Source organism: Pristiophorus japonicus, unplaced genomic scaffold (assembly GCF_044704955.1).
Source record: "Pristiophorus japonicus isolate sPriJap1 unplaced genomic scaffold, sPriJap1.hap1 HAP1_SCAFFOLD_1090, whole genome shotgun sequence".
In the NCBI taxonomy this organism is placed as follows: domain Eukaryota; kingdom Metazoa; phylum Chordata; class Chondrichthyes; family Pristiophoridae; genus Pristiophorus; species Pristiophorus japonicus.
The window spans coordinates 90,970-111,676 of NW_027250746.1; the positions used below are offsets into that span (position 1 = coordinate 90,970).

General features: G+C 54.3%; 1 protein-coding gene across 2 annotated transcripts; it reads left to right on the top strand.

Annotated features, from left to right (window-relative positions):
* The first annotated feature begins 689 nt into the window (after positions 1–689).
* Positions 690–20,474, top strand: LOC139241499 (non-homologous end joining factor IFFO1-like). 2 transcript variants are annotated; one of them, XM_070870022.1, is made up of 5 exons: positions 690–2,239; positions 17,635–17,695; positions 19,162–19,257; positions 19,726–19,866; positions 20,018–20,471. In XM_070870022.1, the coding sequence occupies exons 1-5, from the start codon at positions 696–698 to the stop codon at positions 20,183–20,185; spliced, it is 2,010 nt and encodes a 669-aa protein (XP_070726123.1). In that variant the 5' UTR covers positions 690–695; the 3' UTR covers positions 20,186–20,471. The 2 variants fall into 2 exon arrangements, with proteins under 2 accessions (XP_070726123.1, XP_070726124.1); XM_070870023.1 differs by lacking the exon at positions 19,162–19,257 and having other exon boundaries at positions 20,018–20,474.
* Positions 20,475–20,707: the final 233 nt, after the last annotated feature.

The window sequence follows — 20,707 nt, forward strand, 5'->3', positions numbered from 1 at the left end:
TTAGACACACAGACCCCCTCCCCCTCAGACACACAGACCCCTCCCCCTCAGTCACACAGACTCCGCCACTCAGTCAGTCACACAGACCCCTCCCCCTCAGTCACACAGACCCCTCCCCCTTAGACACACAGACCCCTCCCCCTCAGTCACACAGACCCCTCTCCCTCAGTCACACAGACTCCACACCCTCAGTCACACAGACCCCTCCCCCTCAGTCACACAGACCCCTCCCCCTCAGTCACACAGACCCCTCCCCCTCAGTCACACAGACCCCTCCCCTCAGTCACACAGACCCCTCCCCCTCAGTCGCACAGACCCCTCCCCCTCAGTCACACAGACCCCTCCCCCTCAGTTACACAGACCCCTCCCCCTCAGTCACACAGACCCCTCCCCCTCAGTTACACAGACCCCTCCCCCTCAGTCACACAGACCCCTCCCCCTCAGTCACACAGACCCCTCCCCCTCAGTCACACAGACTCCACACCCTCAGTTACACAGACCCCTCCCCCTCTGTCACACAGACCCCTCCCCCTCAGTCACACAGACCCCTCCCCCTCAGTCACACAGACCCCTCCCCCTCAGTCACACAGACCCCTCCCCCTCTGTCACACAGACCCCTCCCCCTCACACGTCACACAGACCCCTCCCCCCTTCGACGTCACACACAGACCCCTCCCCCTCCTCACTCGGTCACTATGACGACGCTGGGGATGTTCGGGCCGAACGTGCTGCTGCTGCCGGGCTCGGAGCCGCTGTCCCCGGAGGGGCTGGGACTGGGCCTGGGCGGCCTGGGACTGGGCCTGCCGCTGGGCCTGGGGCTGCCACTGGGCCTGGGCCTGCCGCTGGGCGAGCTGCCGCCCGGCCCCGCCGCCTCTGTCCCCTCGCAGGCCCCGGGCCCCGGCACCACACTGGCTCTCCGCCACCACCTGGGCTCCAACATCAGCGTCCTCAAGACCCTCAACCTGCGCTTCCGCTGCTTCCTGGCCCGCGTCCACGAGCTCGAGCGCCGCAACCGGCTGCTGGAGAAGCAGCTGCTCGAGGCCGCCGCCCCGCCCCGGGCCCGCACCCGCTCGCAGGCCGTGCAGACCGCCTTCCCCCCGGCCGCCGGGCCCAATCTAGGCCGCGGCTCCAGCTCCGCCGCAGGGCCGTCCGCGGCCTCCAGCTCCGCCGCAGGGCCGTCCGCGGCCTCCAGCTCCGCCGCAGGGCCGTCCGCGGCCTCCAGCTCCGCCCCGGCGCCATCCTCCGCCACAGGGCCGTCCGCGGCCTCCAGCTCCGCCACAGGGCCGCCCGCGGCCTCCAGCTCCGCCCCGGCGCCATCCTCCGCCGCAGGACCGTCCGCGGCCTCCAGCTCCGCCACAGGGCCGCCCGCGGCCTCCAGCTCCGCCCCGGCGCCATCCTCCGCCGCAGGGCCGTCCGCGGACTCCAGCTCGGCCCCGGGACCGTCCGCGGCCCCCAGCTCCGCCCCGGGGCCATCCTCCGCCCTGGGGCCACCAGAGGTTGCCCCCTCCACCACAGGACCGTCCGCGGCCTGCAGCTCCGCCCCGGGGCCACCAGAGGCTGCCACCTCCGCCACAGGGCCGCCCACGGCCTCCACCTCCGCCACAGGGCCGTCCTCCTCTTCCACCTCCGTACTGGGGTCTTCCGCTGCCTCCCCCTCCCCCCTTAAGCCTCAGTTCTCCCCAGTGGGATCTTCCTCTGCCTCCCCTTCCCTGGGGCCGTCCACCCCTCGGCCTCAGCTACCCTCCCTGGGAACTTCCTCCTCCTCCTCCTCCCCCTCCCTGGCCTCCCCCTCCTCCTCCTCTCGGCCTCAGTTCGCCTCTGTGGGCTCCTCCTGTGCCTGTTCCTCCTCCCTCCGACCTCAGCTCTCCTCCCCCTCCTCCTCCTTCCGACCTCCCTTCCCCTCCGCCAGGGCTTCCTCTTCCTCCTCCTCCTCCTCCTCCCCCTCGGCGTTCCGGCCTCAGCTCTCCTTGGGGGGGTCTGCCTCCGCATCCCCCGGTCTCTGGGCTTACAGCCAGCCTCGCGGCTCGGGGCTGGCTCCCCCCTTCCCTGGGCCGGGTAGCATCGCGGCCACGGGGCCTCCCCCGCCGTGGGGGCCGTGGCAGCGGCGGACAGCAGGGGTGATGCAAGGAACGCGGCCGGACGGGGTGGGTGTGCAGATCGACACCATTACCCCTGAGATCCGGGCCCTCTACAATGTGCTGGCCAAGGTGAAGCGGGAACGGGACGAGCTGAAACACAGGTAGGAGGTGGGGTGATCTATAGAGGAGTCTTTGTATGAGAGGTTTGAGGGGTATTGGGGGGGTTCGAGGGCCAGGGGGGTCATTGTAGGGGAGGTTCGAGGGGTATTGGGGGGTTTGAGGGGCAGGAGATCTTTGTGTGGGATTTTGAGGGGTTGGGGGTTGTAGGGTATTCGAAGGGGTCGAAGGGCAGTGGGTCTGTGTATGGGGGGTTCGAGGGGCAGTGGGTCTGTATGGGGGGTTCGAGGGGCAGTGGGTCTGTGTATGGGGGGTTCGAGGGGCAGTGGGTCTGTGTATGGGGGGGTTTCGAGGGGCAGTGGGTCTGTGTATAGGGGGGTTCGAGGGGCAGTGGGTCTGTGTATGGGGGGTTCGAGGGGTAATGACGGAGGTTCGAGGAGATGGTGTCACTATGAGGGACTGGGCGATGATGTACTGGGCGTTGATGGTCTCGTCTTGGGAGTCGGTGGACATTGAGGTCGAGGAACAGGGATATCAATCACGACATTCAGTCGGAGAAAACGGCGGGGGTTTAAAAGCCAGTAACACGGCACGGATTGAATTCTGTAAACACACAGGCCTAGGAATGGAGCACGGATGCACGGGAAGCCAGAATTAGAGGAGCGCAGATACCTCGGGGAGAGGGGGGGGAAGCGGGGGTGATTGTGGGGCTGGAGGAGATTCGAGCTGGGGAGGGGTGAGGGCCATGGAGGGATTTGAAAACAAGGCTGAGAATTTTAATTTCGAGGCAATGCCAGGCCAGAGTCAATGTAGTTCAGTCGGCGAGCACGGGGGTGATGGGTGAGCGGGACTTGGTGCGAGTTAGGACACGGGCAGTAGAGTTTTGGATGACCTTAAGTTTACATGGAGTAGAATGGGGGAGCATTGGAATAGTCAAGTAACGATGGCATGGTTGAGGGTTTCAGCAAATTATAATGCAAATGGAGAAAAAGTGCTGCAGTACAGTGGGACCTGGGGGTCCTTGTGTATGAAACACAAAAGGTTAGTATGCAGGTACAGGAAATGATCAGGAAGGCCAATGGAATCTTGGCCTTTATTGCAAAGGGGATGGAGTATAAAAGCAGGGAAGTCTTGCTCCAGTTATACAGGGTATTGGTGAGGCCACACCTGGAGTACTGCGTGCAGTTTTGGTTTCCATATTTACGAAAGGATATACTTCCTTTGGAGGCAGTTCAGAGAAGGTTCACTTGGTTGATTCCGGGGATGAGGGGGTTGACTTATGAGGAAAGGTTGAGGAGGTTAGGCCTCTACTCATTGGAATTCAGAAGAATGAGAGGTGATCTTATCGAAACGAGGGGGCATGACAAGGTGGATGCAGAGAGGATGTTTCCACTCAGAAGGGAAACTAAAACTAGGGAACATGGTCTTAAAATAAGGGGGCGCCCATTTAAAACTGAGATAAGGAGGAATTTCTTCTCTCTGAGGGTTGTAAATCTGTGCAATTCTCTGCCCCAGAGAGCTGTGGAGGTTGGGTCGTTGAATATATTTAAGGCGGAGATAGCCGGATTTTTTGGCCGCCAAGGGAGTAAAGGGTTATGGGGAGCGGGCAGGGAAGTGGAGCTGGGTCCACGATCAGATCAGCCGTGATCTTAGTGAATGGCGAAGCAGGGTCAAGGGGCCAAATGGCTGACTCCTGCTCCTATTCTGTTTTCTTATGAGAGGAAATGGGGGCGGAGACGGGCGATGTTACGGAGGTGGAAATAGGCGGTCGTAGTGATGGAGAGAATATGTGGTTGGGAGCTCATGTCGGGGTCGAATAGGTCACGAAGGTTATGAACAGTTTGGTTCGGGCTAAGACAGTTGCCAGGGAGAGGGAAGGAGTCAGTGACAAAGGAAACGCAGTTTGTGGCAGAGACATTGGCTTCAGTGTCCCCGATATTTATTTGGAGGAAATTTCTGATCATCCAGAACTGGATGTCGGACAAGCTGTCTGACAATTTGGAGACTCTGGAGGGGTCGAGGGACGTGGTGGTGAGGTAGAGCAGAGTCAGCATGGATTTATGAAGGGGAAGTCATGTTTGACAAATTTGCTGGAATTCTTTGAGGATGTAACGAACAGGGTGGATAAAGGGGAACCAGTGGATGTGGTGTATTTGAACTTCCAGAAGGCATTTGACAAGGCGCCATATAAAAGGTTACTGCACAAGATAAAAGTTCACGGGCTTGGGGGTGATATATTAGCATAGATAGAGGATTGGCTAATGAACAGAAAACAGAGAGCCAGGATAAATGTTTTTTTCTCGCGTTGGCAATCAGTGACTAGTGGGGTGTCGCAGGGATCAGTGCTGGGACCCCAACTATTTACAATCTATATTGACGACTTGGAAGAAAGGACCGAGTGTAATGTAGCCAAGTTTGCTGACGATACAAAGATGGGAGGAAAATGTGTGAGGAGGACAGAAAAAACCTGCAAAAGGACATAGACAGGCTAAGTGACTGGGCAAAAATTTGGCAGATGGAGTATAATGTTGGAAAGTGAGGTCATGCACTTTGGCAAGTTATTATTTAAATGGAGAAAAATTACAAAGTGCTGCAGTACAGCGGGACCTGGAGTTACATGTGCCTGAAACACAAAAGGTTAGTAAGCAAGTACAGCAAGTGATCAGGAAGGTCAATGGTATCTTATTACAGGGGAAGGAGTATAAAAGCAGGGAAGTCTTGCTCCAGTTATACAGGGTATTGGTGAGGCCACACCTGGAGTACTGCGTGCAGTTTTGGTTTCCATATTTACGAAAGGATATACTTGTTTTGGAGGCAGTTCAGAGAAGGTTCACTCGGTTGATTCCGGAGATGAGGGGGTTGACTTATGAGGAAAGGTTGAGGAGGTTGGGCCTCTACTCATTGGAATTCAGAAGAATGAGAGGTGATCTTATCGAAATGTATAAGATTATGAGGGGGCTCGACAAGGTGGATGCAGAGAGGATGTTTCCACTGATGGGGGAGACTAGAACTAGGGGGCATGATCTTAGAATAAGGGGCCACCCATTTAAAACTGAGATGAGGAGGAATTTCTTCTGAGGGTTGTGAATCTGTGGAATTCGCTGCCTCAGAGAGCTGTGGAAGCCGGGACATTGAATAAATTTAATACAGAGATTGACAGTTTCTTAACCGATAAGGGAGCGGGCGGGGAAGTGGAGCTGAGTCCATGATCGGATCAGCCATGATCGTATTGAATGGCGGAGCAGGCTCGAGGGGCCGTATGGCCTACTCCTATTTCTATGTTCTTAGAGCTGTGTGTCGTCAGCGTACATGTGGAAAGTGACTCCGTGTTCTGGGGTAATGTCGCCAAGGGGCAACATGTAGATGAGTAAGAACATAAGAATTAGGAACAGGAGTAGGCCATCTAGCCCCTCGAACCTGCTCCGCCATTCAATAAGAACATGGCTGATCCGATCACGGAAAGAGGAGCAGCTCTTGGACCAATCCTTGGGGTACACCAGAAGTATCATGTCATCATCATAGGCAGTTCCTCGAAATCGAGGAAGACTTGCTTCCACTCTAACAAGAGTCCTCAGGTGACTGAACAGCCCAATACGAGAGCCACAGTCCCTGTCACAGGTGGGACAGACGGTGGTTGAGGGAAGGGGAGGGTGGGACTGGTTTGCCGCACGCTCCTTCCGCTGCCTGCGCTTGGTTTCTGCACGCTCTCGGCGACGAGACTCGAGGTGCTCAGCGCCCTCCCGGATGCACTTCCTCCACTTAGGGCAGGACTGGTCTTTGGGCCCAGGGACTCCCAGGTGTCGGTGGGGATGTTGCACTTCATCAGGGAGGGGGTGTCCCTTTTAACGTTTCCTCTGCCCACCGGGGGCTCGCTTGCCGTGTCGGAATTCCGAGTGGAGCGCTCGCTTTGGGAGTCTCGTGTCTGAGGACGTGCGGACGATGTGGCCCTGCCCAGCGGAGCTGGTCGAGTGTGGTCAGTGCTTCGATGCTGGGGATGTTGGCCTGGTCGAGGACGCTAACGTTGGTGCGTCTGTCCTCCCGGGGGATTTGCAGGATCTTGCGGAGACATCGTTGGTGGTATTTCTCCAGCGACTTGAGGTGTCTACTGTACATGGTCCATGTCTCTCAGCCATACAGGAGGGCGGGTATCAGAAGTCATGATGCAATAGCCTCCGACTGGATGGCTGCAGGGTTCGATCGTAATCTGCAGCAATACCTTAAAACAAGATGGGTCAAGGATCCGATTGCTGTGGAGACTTGCTGAATAATCACTTGTTTTCTGCAGCACTGGGGGAATTATTTTCAGAGTGTGCTGGTGTAATAGATACGCTATTGGACGGTTAATCGATTTCAAAATTCTCATCCTTGTCTCCAGATCCCTCTGTGGCCTCGCCCCCTTCCTATCTCCATAAACTCCTCCAGCCCCACAACCGCCCCCCCCCCCCCCCCCCCACCCGAGATCTCTGTGCCCCTCCAACCCTGGCCTCTTGTCCATCCCTGATTTTAATCGCTCCACCTTTGCCGGCCGTGCTTCCGGCTGCCTGGGCCTCAAGCTCTGGAGTTCCCTACCCTCCGGGAAATGGCAGAGACGTTGAACAAATATTTTGTATCAGCCTTTACGGTAGAGGACACTAAGAACATAAGAACATGGAACAGGAGTAGGCCATCTAGCCCCTTGAGCCTGCTCCGCCATTCAAAAGGATCATGGCTGATCTGGCCGTGGACTCAGCTCCACTTACCCGCCCGTTCCCCATAACCCTTAATTCCCTTATTGGTTAAAAATCTATCTATCTGTGATTTGAATACATTCAATGAGCTAGCCTCAACTGCTTCCTTGGGCGGAGAATTCCACAGATTCACAACCCTCTGGGAGAAGAAATTCCTTCTCAACTCGGTTTTAAATTGACTCCCCCGTATTTTGAGGCTGTGCCCCCTAGTTCTAGTCTCCCCGACCAGTGGAAACAACCTCTCTGCCTCGATCTTGTCTATCCCTTTCATTATTTTAAATGTTTCTATAAGATTAAAAACATCCCAATAATGGATAATCAAGGGACTATAGGGAGGGAGGAACTTAATACAATCCCTATCACTAATGAAGTAGTACTCGGTAAAATAATGGGACTAAAGGCGGACAAGTCCCCTGGGCCTGATGCCTTACATCCTAGGGACTTCAGAAGAGTGGCTGCAGAGATAGTGGATGCATTGTTTGTAATACACCAACATTTCCTGGATTCTGGGGAGGTCCCAGCAGATTGGAAAACCGCAAATGTAACGCCCCTATTTTTAAATAAAAAGGGAGGCAGACAAAAAGCAGGGAACTATAGACCAGTTAGCCTAACATCTGTGGTTAGAAAAATGCTGGAGTCCATTATTAAGGAAGCAATAGCAGGACATTTGGAAAAGCATAATACAATCAAGCAGAGTCAGCATGGTTTTATGAAAGGGAATTTTGACAAATTTGCTAGAGTTCTTTGAGGATGTAACGAACAGGGTGGATAAAGGGGAACTAGTGGATGTGTATTTGGATTTCCAGAAGGCATTCGATAAGGTGCCACATAAAAGGTTACTGCACAAGATAAAAGTTCACGGGGTTGGGGGTAATATCTTGGCATGGATAGAGGATTGGCTAACTAACAGGAAACAGTGTCGGGATAAATGGATAATTTTCCGGTTGGCAAACTGTGACTAGTGGGGTGCCGCAGGGATCGGTGCTGGGACCTCTGCTATTGACAATCTATATTAATGATTTGGATGAAGGGACTGAGTGTAATGTAGCCAAGTTTGCTGATGATACAAAGATGGATGGGAAAGCAAATTGTGAGGAGGACACAAAAAATCTGCAAAGGGATATAGACAGGCTAAGTGAGTGCGTAAAAATTTGGCAGATGTAGGAAAGTGTGAGGTCATCCACTTTGGCAGAAATAATAGAAAAGCAAATGATAATTTAAATGGAGAAAGATTGCAAAGTGCCGCAGTACAGAGGGACCTTGGGGGTACTTGTGCATGAAACACAAAAAGTTAGTATGCAGGTACAGCAAGTGATCAGGAAGGCCAATGGTATCTTGGCCTTTATTGCAAAGGGGGATAGGGTATAAAAGCAGGGAAGTCCTGCGACAACTGTACAGGGTATTGGTGAGGCCACACCTGGAATACTGCGTGCAGTTTTGGTCTCCGTATTTAAGGAAGGATCTTGGCCCCATGCTGCCCCAGTCACTACCCTCTACAAACTCTCACCGTTCCTTCGCCCCCCCTGCCCGCACTGCAATCAGTAACCGGACTTCGCAACCGTCGCCCTCCTGCAGAAGGATGTACTTGCATTGGAGGCTGTTCAGAGAAGGTTCACTCGGTTGATTCCGGGGATGAGGGGGTTGACTTTTGAGGAAAGGTTGAGGAGATTGGGCCTCTACTCATTGGAATTCAGAAGAATGAGAGGTGATCTTATCGAAACGTATGAGATTATGAGGGGGCTTGACAAGGTGGATGCAGAGAGGATGTTCCCACTGATGGGGGAGACTAGAACTAGGGGGCATGGTCTTAGAATAAGGGGCCGCCCATTTAAAACTGAGACGAGGAGGAATTTCTTCTCTCTGAGGGTTTGTAAATCTGTGGAATTCGCTGTCCCAGAGAGCTGCGGAAGCCGGGACATTGAATAAATTTAAGACAGAGATGGACAGTTTCTTAACCAATAAGGGGATAAGGAGGCAGGCAGGGAAGTGGAGCTGAGTCCATGATCGGATCAGCCGTGATCGTATTGAGTGGCGGAGCAGGCTCGAGGGGCCGAATGGCCCACTCCTGCTCCTATTTCTGAAACACGAGGGAGAAAGGAATGGGAGGCTATGCTAATGGTGTGACACGAAGAGGGTTGGGAGGAGGCTGGTGTCGCGTTTAAACACCGGCTTCTGTGCTGGAACGTCTGTATAATTCTAAGTACGATGGAATTAGGCAAATGCAGTCCCACCCAGCTGGACGATGGGGGAGCAGGAGTGAGTGATCCACCGTGTCAAAGGCTACAACTATTTTGAGTTGTATCAGTTATCACGTGCCCCCAAATTAAAGGGGTGGGGGCACACTCCAAAAACGTTTTAAGTGCCCCCGTGTTTTTTTTCAGGGCACTAGAAACGCACATTATACAAGTGCCCCCTGGCTAAAAGGCAGTTGGGGAGGTGGGGGGGCCACTAAAACCAACAACTTAAACAAATCAAACTTTTAGACATTACAATCAAATTAAAATTTGGTTGCCGGGGGTGATGATGCACTCCAGTCCCTCCGGCGCCCAGTGGACACCCCGGCTCGGATGTAACCGCGGAAGAGAAGCAGGCAGTCAGGCTGAACAAGCCCCTCGACCGCCCACCGGCTGATGGCCACCTTGGCCGTGCCCAGGAGCAGTCCTACGAGGAGGCCCTCTGACCTGCCCGCTCTCTTTCTTCCCCCCCCCCCCCCCCCCCCTCTCCGAACACAGGGTGCCCAAAGATCAGGAGTGTGGGACTGAAGTGCAAACCCGAATTTGAGGAGCAGCCCCTTCAAATATTGCAACAGGGGCTGCAACCTCGCGCACTCGGTAAACAAACGTGGAACTCGGACTCATCCAGACCGCGGAAATTGCAGGCGGCCTGGGAGCCCGCGAAGCGACTTTAAAAACTTATTGCCCGGGACTGCTCCGTGGCACCACCCTCCAGGCCAAGCCCCCAACAAATAGAGGGAGGTCTCCCGGGGTAGAGTGCACTCTATCGGGGACGGCCGCCTCCTCTGGAGGGCAAGCTGGCGCGCCATGGCGTGTCCGGGCAGCAGACGAGGATGGCAAGGTGGCGTGCGTGCAAGAGCAGCCCGTGCAGGAATCCCCCTCCGCGCAGAACTGAAAGGCACGGAGGGGATTTCCCCGAGGAGGCTCAAGTTGTGAGGCGCCGACTACAGACCGCTCGAGAAGGACGATGTGGGATAGGGCATCATAGGCACTTTCTCAGGGGATATCAGTTGTGACCTTGATTAAGGCCATTTTAGGGCTGTGGCAACCGGCGGGGTGAACCTGATTGGAGAGGTTCAAACATGGGGTCCTGGGCGTTATAAATAGAAGCATCATCGTCATAGACACTCCCTCAGAGTTGCTTCCACTCTTAACATGAGTCCTTAGGTGGCTGAACAGTCCAATAGGAGAGCCACAGTCCCTGTCACAGGTGGGACAGACAGTGGTTGAGGGAAGGGGAGGGTGGGACAGGTTTGCCGCACGCTCCTTCCGCTGCCTGCACTTGCTTTCTGCACGCTCTCGGCAACGAGACTCGAGGTGCTCAGCGCCCTCCCGGATGCACTTCCTCCACTTAGGGCGGACTGGGCTTTGGCCAGGGGCTCCCAGGTGTCGATGAGGATGTCGCACTTTATCAGGGAGGGTGTCCCTTGTAACGTTTCCTCTGCCCACTTTGGGCTCGCTTGCCGCGAAGGAGTTCCGAGTAGAGCGCTTTCTTTTAGGAGTCTCGTATCGGGGCGTGTGGACGATGTGGCCCGCCCAGCGGGGCTGGTCGAGTGTGGTCAGTGCTTCGATGCTGGGGATGGACAGGTTAGATGCAGGAAGAATGTTCCCGATGTTGGGGAAGTCCAGAACCAGGGGTCACAGTCTAAGGATAAGGGGTTGGCCATTTAGAACCGGGATGAGGAGAAACTTCTTCACTCAGAGAATTGTGAACCTGTGGAATTCTCGACCACAGAAAGTTGTTGAGGCCAGTTTGTTAGATATATTTAAAAGGGAGTTAGATGCCCTTATGGCTAAAGGGATCAAGGGGTATGGAGAGAAAGCAGGAATGGGGTACTGAAGTTGCATGATCAGCCATGATCTTATTGAATGGTGGTGTAGGCTCGAAGGGCCGAATGGCCTCCTCCTGCACCTGCTTTGTATGTTTCTATGTTTCCTCTGCCCACCTTTGGCTCATTTGCTGTGAAGGAGCTCCACGTAGAGCGCTCGCTTTGGGAGTCTCGTGTCGGAGGCGTGCGGACGATGTGGCCCTGCCCAGCGGAGCTGGTCGAGTGTGGTCAGTGCTTCGATGCTGGGGATGTCGGCCTGGTCGAGGACGCTAACGTTGGTGCGTCTGCCCTCCCAGGGGATTTGCAGGATCTTGCGGAGACATCGCTGGTGGCATTTCTCCAGCGACTTGAGGTGTCCTGCTGTACATGGTCCAGGTCTCTGAGCCATACAGGAGGGCAAAGGGATGTTTGAGTATTGTGTCCAGTTCTGGGCACCGCACTTCAGGGGGGGGGGATGTCCAGGTCTTGGAAAGGGTGCAGAGGAGCTTTACTGGAATGGTACGAGAGTTGAGGGCCTTCAGTTACGTGGAGAAGCCGGGCAGGTTCTCCTTGGAGCAGAGAAGTAGCAGGAGCACGAGTCGGGAGACTTGTGCCTTGGACACAGCGGAAAGGCTTTGGGGAGTCGGGAGGTGAGAATACCCAACCTCTGACCCACTCTTGTGCCCACAGTATTTATGTCGCTGGAAGTTTCGGGTCAACGGTGACCACCTAAGATGTTGAGGTGGGGGATTCAGCGATGGTAACGCCGTTGAATTTCAAGGGGCGGTGGTTAGACTCTCGCTCATTGGAGGTAGTCGTTGCCTGGCACTTGTGTGGCGCGAATGTTACTTGCCACTTATCAGCCTGAGCCTGAACGTCCAGTTCTTGCTGGTGGGTCTGAATGAACAGTAAATACTTACAGCACATTGGCAGCCAATGACTACTACGACAAGGTCCCACACAAGAGATTAATGTGCAAAGTTAAAGCACATGGGATTGGGGGTAGTGTGCTGACATGGATTGAGAACTGGTTGTCAGACAGGAAGCAGAGTAGGAGTAAATGGGTACTTTTCAGAATGGCAAGCAGTGACTAGTGGGGTACCGCAAGGTTCTGTGCTGGGGCCCCAGCTGTTTACATTGTACATTAATAATTTAAATGAGGGGATTAAATGCAGTATCTCCAAATTTGCGGATGACACTAAGTTGGGTGGCAGTGTGAGCTGCGAGGAGGATGCTATGAGGCTTCAGAGTGATTTGGATAGGTTAGGTGAGTGGGCAAATGCATGGCAGATGAAGTATAATGTGGGTAAATGTGAGGTTATCCACTTTGGTAAAAACAGAGACAGACTATTCCCTGTTTTCTCTCCCTCCTTTTTTAAAAAGTGGGGTTACATTGGCTACCCTCCACTCGATAGGAACTGATCCAGAGTCAATGGAATGTTGGAAAATGACTGTCAATGCATCCGCTATTTCCAAGGCCACCTCCTTAAGTACTCTGGGATGCAGTCCATCAGGCCCTGGGGATTTATCGGCCTTCAATCCCATCAATTTCCCCAACACAATTTCCCGACTAATAAAGATTTCCCTCAGTTCCCCCTCCTTACTAGACCCTCTGACCCCTTTTATATCCGGAAGGTTGTTTGTATCCTCCTTAGTGAATACCGAACCAAAATACTTGTTCAATTGGTCTGCCATTTCTTTGTTCCCCGTTATGACTTCCCCTGATTCTGACTGCAGGGGACCTACGTTTGTCTTTACTAACCTTTTTCTCTTTACATACCTATAGAAACTTTTGCAATCCGCCTTAATGTTCCCTGCAAGCTTCTTCTCGTACTCCATTTTCCCTGCCCTAATCAAACCCTTTGTCCTCCTCTGTTGAGTTCTAAATTTCTCCCAGTCCCCAGGTTCGCTGCTATTTCTGGCCAATTTGTATGCCACTTCCTTGGCTTTAATACTATCCCTGATTTCCCTAGATAGCCACGGTTAAGCCACCTTCCCTTTTTTATTTTTACGCCAGACAGGAATGTACAATTGTTGTAATTCATCCATGCGGTCTCTAAATGTCTGCCATTGCCCATCCACAGTCAACCCCTTAAGTATCATTCGCCAATCTATCCCAGCCAATTCACGCCTCATACCTTCAAAGTTACCCTTCTTTAAGTTCTGGACCATGATCTCTGAATTTACTGTTTAATGGTGACAGATTAGGAAAAGGGGAGGTGCAACGAGACCTGGTACATCAGGCATTGAAGGTTGGCATGCAGGTACAGCAGGCGGTTAAGAAAGCAAATGGCATGTTGGCCTTCATAGCGAGGGGATTTGAGGAAAGGGGCAGGGAGGTGTTGCTACAGTTGTACAGGGCCTTGGTGAGGCCACACCTGGAGTATTGTGTACAGTTTTGGTCTCCTAACTTGAGGAAGGACATTCTTCCTATTGAGGGAGTACAGAGAAGGCTCACCAGACTGATTCCCGGGATGGCGGGACTGACATATCAAGAAAGACTGGATCAACTGGGCTTATATTCACTGGAGTTCAGAAGAATGAGAGGGGATCTCATAGAAACGTTTAAAATTCTGACGGGTTTAGACAGGTTAGATGCAGGAAGAATGTTCCCAATGTTGGGGAAGTCCAGAACCAGGGGGTCACAGTCTAAGAAGGGGTAAGCCATTTAGGACCGAGATGAGGAGAAACTTCTTCACCAAGAGAGTGGTGAACCTGTGGAATTCTCTACCATAGGAAGTTGTTGAGGCCAATTCACTAAATATATTCAAAAAGGAGTTAGATGATGTCCTTACTACTAGGGGGATCAAGGGGTATGGCGAGAAAGCAGGAATGGGGTACTGAAGTTGCATGTTCAGCCATGAACTCATTGAATGGCGGTGCAGGCTCGAAGGGCCGAATGGCCTGCTCCTGCACCTATTTTCTATGTTTCTAAACTGTAGTCACTGTTGGAATTCAGGAAACTCAGCAGCCAAATTGCACACAGCAAGCTCCCACAAACAGCAATGCGATAATGACCAGCTAATCATTTTTTCAGTGACATTGGTTGAGGGGTAAATGTTGGTCAGGACACGGGTGATAACTCTTGCTCTTCAAATTACTGGCCGTGGGATATTTTGCGTCCACCTGAGAGGGCAGATGGGGTCTCGGTTTAACGTTTCATCCGTTGGATGAGAATTTCGATAGTGCAGCACTCCCTCAGTACTGCCCCTCCGACAGTGCGGCGCTCCCTCAGTAACGCCCCTCCGACAGTGCGGCGCTCCCTCAGTACCGCCCCTCCGACAGTGCGGCTCTCCCTCAGTAACGCCCCTCCGACAGTGCGGCTCTCCCTCAGTACTGCCCCTCCGACAGTGCGGCGCTCCCTCAGTAACGCCCCTCCGACAGTGCGACTCTCCCTCAGTACCGCCCCTCCGACAGTGCGACTCTCCCTCAGTACCGCCCCTCCGACAGTGCGGCTCTCCCTCAGTAACGCCCCTCCGACAGTGCGGCGCTCCCTCAGTAACGCCCCTCCGACAGTGCGGCGCTCCCTCAGTAACGCCCCTCCGACAGTGCGGCGTTCCCTCAGTAACGCCCCTCCGACAGTGCGGCGCTCCCTCAGTAACGCCCCTCCGACAGTGCGGCGCTCCCTCAGTAACGCCCCTCCGACAGTGCGGCGCTCCCTCAGTAACGCCCCTCCGACAGTGCGGCGCTCCCTCAGTAACGCCCCTCCGACAGTGCGGCGCTCCCTCAGTAACGCCCCTCCGACAGTGCGGCGCTCCCTCAGTAACGCCCCTCCGACAGTGCGGCGCTCCCTCAGTAACGCCCCTCCGACAGTGCGGCGCTCCCTCAGTAACGCCCCTCCGACAGTGCGGCGCTCCCTCAGTAACGCCCCTCCGACAGTGCGGCGCTCCCTCAGTAACGCCCCTCCGACAGTGCGGCGCTCCCTCAGTAACGCCCCTCCGACAGTGCGGCGCTCCCTCAGTAACGCCCCTCCGACAGTGCGGCGCTCCCTCAGTAACGCCCCTCCGACAGTGCGGCGCTCCCTCAGTAACGCCCCTCCGACAGTGCGGCGCTCCCTCAGTAACGCCCCTCCGACAGTGCGGCGCTCCCTCAGTAACGCCCCTCCGACAGTGCGGCGCTCCCTCAGTAACGCCCCTCCGACAGTGCGGCGCTCCCTCAGTAACGCCCCTCCGACAGTGCGGCGCTCCCTCAGTAACGCCCCTCCGACAGTGCGGCGCTCCCTCAGTAACGCCCCTCCGACAGTGCGGCGCTCCCTCAGTAACGCCCCTCCGACAGTGCGGCGCTCCCTCAGTAACGCCCCTCCGACAGTGCGGCGCTCCCTCAGTAACGCCCCTCCGACAGTGCGGCGCTCCCTCAGTAACGCCCCTCCGACAGTGCGGCGCTCCCTCAGTAACGCCCCCCCGACGACGCGGCAAAAACCCTTCATAATTTTGCACGCCTCTATAATATTTCCCCTTCGCCTTCTGTCCTTTCAGGCGAATAATCCCCAGCTTCTCCAGTGTCTCCACATAACTGCAGTCGTTCATCCCTCGTACTATTCCACGAAATCTCCTCTGCACCCTCTCCAAGACCTTGACATCTGTTCTGAAGTGCAGTGCCCAGAATTGGACACAGTACTCCAGCTGGGGACTAACCTGTGTTTTATAAAGGTTTGGCATAGCTCAGTTACTATTGTAATCTATGCCTTTGATTATAAAGCGCAGGAACCCATGTACTTTTATTAAACACCCTTATCCACTTGTCTTACCTCCTTCAAATACTTGTGTATGCACACCCCCAGGTGTGTGTGTCTCTCCCTGCAAATTGTGCCATTTAGATTATGTTTCCCCGTTTTGATGGGGACAGTGTAGAGGGAGCTTTACTCTGTATCTAACCCTCTGTACCTGCCCTGGGAGTGTTTGATGGGGCTGTGTAGAGGGAGCTTTACTCTGTATCTAACCCCCTGTACCTGCCCTGGGAGTGTTTGCTGGGGCAGTGTAGAGGGAGCTTTACTCTGTATCTAACAACGTGCTGTACCTGCTCTGGGAGTGTTTAATGGGGCAGTATAGAGGGAGCTTTACTCTATCTACCAAAATTCTCTGGACTCTGGGGAGGTACCATCGGATTGGAAAGCAGCTATTGTAACGCCTCTGTTTAAAAAAAAAAAGGGGGCAGACAAATGGCAGGTAACTATAGGCCGGTTAGTTTAACATCTGTAGTGGGGAAAATGCTTGAAGCTGTCATTAAGGAAGAAATAGCGGGACATCTAGATAGGAATAGTGCAATCAAGCAGACGCAACATGGATTCATGAAGGGGAAATCATGTTTAACTAATTTACTGGAATTCTTTGAGGATATAACGAGCATGGTGGATAGAGGTGTACCGATGGATGTGGTGTATTTAGATTTCCAAAAGGCATTCGATAAGGTGCCACACAAAAGGTTATTGCGGAAGATAAAGGTACACGGAGTCAGAGGAAATGTATTAGCATGGATCGAGAATTGGCTGGCTAACAGAAAGCAGAGAGTCGGGATAAATGGGTCCTTTTCGGGTTGGAAATCGATGGTTAGTGGTGTGCCACAGGGATCGGTGCTGGGACCACAACTGTTTACAATATACACAGATGACCTGGAAGAGGGGACAGAGTGTAGTGTAACAACATTTGCAGATGACACAAAGATTAGTGGGAAAGCGGGTTGTGTTGAGGACACAGAGGCTGCAAAGAGATTTAGATAGGTTAAGCGAATGGGCTAAGGTTTGGCAGATGGAATACAATGTCGGAAAATGTGAGGTCATCCATCTTTGGGGGGAAAAAAACAGTAAAAGGGAATATTATTTGAATGGGGAGAAATTACAACATGCTGCGGTGCAGAGGGACCTGGGGGTCCTTGTGCATGAAACTCTTTTAGACCTACTGCACCTGGTATTCCCAGGCAGTCTCCTTGCAGGTGCAGCAGGTAATCAGGAAGGCGAATGGAATGTTGGCCTTCATTGCGCGAGGGATGGAGTACAAAAGCAGGGAGGTCCTGCTGCAACTGTACAGGGTATTGGTGAGGCCGCACCTGGAGTATTGCGTGCAGTTTTGGTCACCTTACTTAAGGAAGGATATACTGGCTTTGGAGGGGTACAGAGACGATTCACTAGGCTGATTCCGGAGATGAGGGGGTTACCTTATGATGATAGATTGAGTAGACTGGGTCTTTACTCGTTGGAGTTCCGAAGGATGAGGGGTGATCTTATAGAAACATTTAAAATAATAAAAGGGATAGACAAGATCGAGGCAGAGAGGTTGTTTCCACTGGTCGGGGAGACCAGAACTAGGGGGCACAGCCTCAAAATACGGGGGAGCCAATTTAAAACCGAGTTGAGAAGGAATTTCTTCTCCCAGAGGGTTGTGAATCTGTGGAATTCTCTGCTCAGGGAAGCAGTTGAGGCTAGCTCATTGAATGTATTCAAATCACAGATAGATAGATTTTTAACCAATAAGGGAATTAAGGGTTACGGGGAGAGGGCGGGTAAGTGGAGCTGAGTCCACGGCCAGATCAGCCATGATCTTATTGAATGGCGGAGCAGGCTCGAGGGGCTAGATGGCCTACTCCTGTTCCTAATTCTTATGTTCTTGTGTTCTCTCTCGGTCTCACTCTCTCTCACTATCCATGTTGACTGCCTCTGTCCTTTTCCTGGCTCTAGGTGGGAGCAGGAATACCTGTTACGAGTTGAGCTTCAGGACAGGATTGGGACCCTGGAGGAGGTAAGGAATATGACCGTTCTCTGGAGCAACCCCTCCCAGTTCGGGATAAATCGCCACAACATGACCACGGATTTGATAAACACTCAGTGTTTCTGTGCAGAAAGCAACATGACCCCCGACCTGCAGTCCCATCAAACTCGGTCACAACACTCACCCCTCACCTCTGACCCCTAACCCCCGACCTGCAGTCCCATCAAACTCGGTCAGAACACTAACCTCTGACCCCAATCTCCAGCTCAGTCTACCTGAATCTGAACTTGACCCTTAACCCCCTAACGCTTAAACCCCTAACCTTCAACTCTTAACCCTAACCATTCACCCGAACAGTTAGCCTTTCATCCGAACAAACCCTTAACCTTAACCCTGAACACTCAGGTTTATGACCTTGATCAGATCTCTTCCACTCAATTCTAGCTTAGGCTTTGCTCTTTCTCTCTGCCTGACCTCAAGCTGACCTCTAACCCCGACCCCAACTCTCAGCCTTTGCCGAACCCACTCCCGAAACTTTAACCTGAATCATAAACTCATCCCTAATCCCCACCCCCTCGCGTCCGCCCCCCCCCTCCCCTGACGGCGCCCGCTCTAAACCCCCCCCCTCCCCCCCAGTGAAACATAGAAAATAGGTGCAGGAGTAGGTCATTCGGCCCTTCGAGCCTGCACCACCATTCAATAAGATCATGGCTGATCATTCCCTCAGTACCCCTTTCCTGCTTTCTCTCCATACCCCTTGATCCCTTTAGCTGTAAGGGCCATATCTAACTCCCTCTTGAATATATCTAATGAACTGGCACCAACAACTCTCTGCAGCAGGGAATTCCACAGGTTTCTCCTCATCTTGGTCCTAAATGGCCAACCTCTTATCCTAAGACTGTGACCCCTGGTTCTGGACTTCCCCAACATCAGGAACATTCTTCCTGCATCTAACCTGTCCGTCCCGAAGATAATTTTATATGTTTCTGTGAGATCCCCTCTCATCCTTCTAAATTCCAGTGAATACAGGCCCAGGCGATCCAGTCTCTCCTCATATGTCAGACCTGCCATCCCGGGAATCAGTCTGGTGAACCTTCGCTGCACTCCCTCAATAGCAAGATTAGGAGACCAAAACTATGCAATATTCCAGGTGTGGCCTCACTAAGGCCCTGTACAACTGCAGTAAGACCTCCCTGCTCCTATACTCAAATCCTCTCGCTATGAAGACCAACATACCATTTGCCGCCTTCACCGCCTGCTGTACCTGCATGCCAACCTTCAATGACTGATGTACCATGACACCCAGGTCTCGTTGCACCTCCCCTTTTCCTAGTCTGCCGCCATTCAGATAATAGTCTGTCTTGGTGCTCAGTGCCCGCTCTCACCCCTCCCCCCCTCGGCGCCCGCTCTCACTCCTCCCCCCCTCGGTGCCCGCTCTCACCCCTCCCCCCTCGGCGCCTGCTCTAACCCCCGCCCCCCATGTCATATGGTTACAGGAATCCCAGCAGGCTGAGGCTGAGCAGGACGAGCTGGTGCTGAAGGTGCAACAACTCAAGGCCGAGCTGGTGGTCTTCAAAGGGTTAATGAGCAATGTAAGTCAGTGGGGGAGTGGTAAAAGGGGGGGTCGCGGGTCCGTGGGAACGGGCGGGTGCAGGGTCCGGGGAGCGGGGGGGGGGGCGGTGGAGGGAGGGGAGGGGGGGGTGGTGGAGGGAGGGTGCAGTGTCCAGGGAGTGAGTGAGGGGGGTGTGTGTGTGTGTGTGAGTGAGGGGGGTGTGTGTGCGCGAGCGGGGGGGGGGGGGCGGTGTGTGTGTGAGTGAGGGGTGTGTGGGGGGGGGGGGGCGCCCTCTCTCACTCTCACTCTCTCTCTCTCTCTCTCACTCTCTCACTCTCACTCTCACTCTCACTCTCTCACTCTCACTCTCACTCTCTCACTCTCACTCTCTCACTCTCACTCTCACTCTCACTCTCACTCTCACTCTCACTCTCACTCTCACTCTCACTCTCACTCTCACTCTCACTCTCACTCTCACTCTCACTCTCACTCTCTCTCGTTGCTCCAGAATCTGTCGGACCTGGACAGTAAGATTCAGGAGAAGGCCATGAGGGTGGATATGGATATCTGTCGCCGCATCGACATCACGGCCAAGCTCTGCGACGTGGCCCAGCAGAGGAACTGTGAGGACATGATCCAAATGTTCCAGGTCAGTGGTTCCAGGGTCCCCACACCACCCACTCCCCCCGCCCTGTGACTGTGTCTCGCCTCGCCCCCCGTCGCCGCCCCCCCGTCCCCTCGCCCGCCCCCCTCTCCCTCACCGCTCCCGCCTCTAGTCACACAGCTTGTTTCCCATTCAGGTGCCGTCACTCGGCAGGAAGAAGGACCGTAAGCCAGTCAACGAGGAGGAGACTTCGCTGACGGAGAGCGAGGTCTCGCGGAAGCTGGGGGATGAGGACGAGGAGGAGGACCAGAGCACCTCGGCCAACATCAACCAGGAGATGCAGCGCATGCTCAACCAGCTGTGAGTAGCCGTACAGCGCTTTCGGAGGGGCGGTACTGAGGGAGCGCCGCACTGTCGGAGGGGCAGTACTGAGGGAGCGCCGCACTGTCGGAGGGGCGGTACTGAGGGAGTGCTGCACTGTTGGAGGGGTGGTACTGAGGGAGTGCCGCACTGTCGGAGGGGCGGTACTCTGGGAGTGCCGCACTGTCAGAGGGACAGTACTGAGGGAGTGCCGCACTGTCGGAGGGACAGTACTGAGGGAGTGCTGCACTGTCGGAGGGACAGTACTGAGGGAGTGCTGCACTGTCGGAGGGACGGTACTGAGGGAGTGCTGCACTGTCGGAGGGGCGGTACTGAGGGAGTGCTGCACTGTCGGAGGGGCGGTACTGAGGGAGTGCTGCACTGTCGGAGGGGCAGTACTGAGGGAGCGCCGTACTGTCGGAGGGGCAGTACTGAGGGAGCGCCGCACTGACGGAGGGGCAGTACTGAGGGAGTGCTGCACTGTCGGAGGGGCGGTACTGAGGGAGTGCCGCACTGTCGGAGGGGC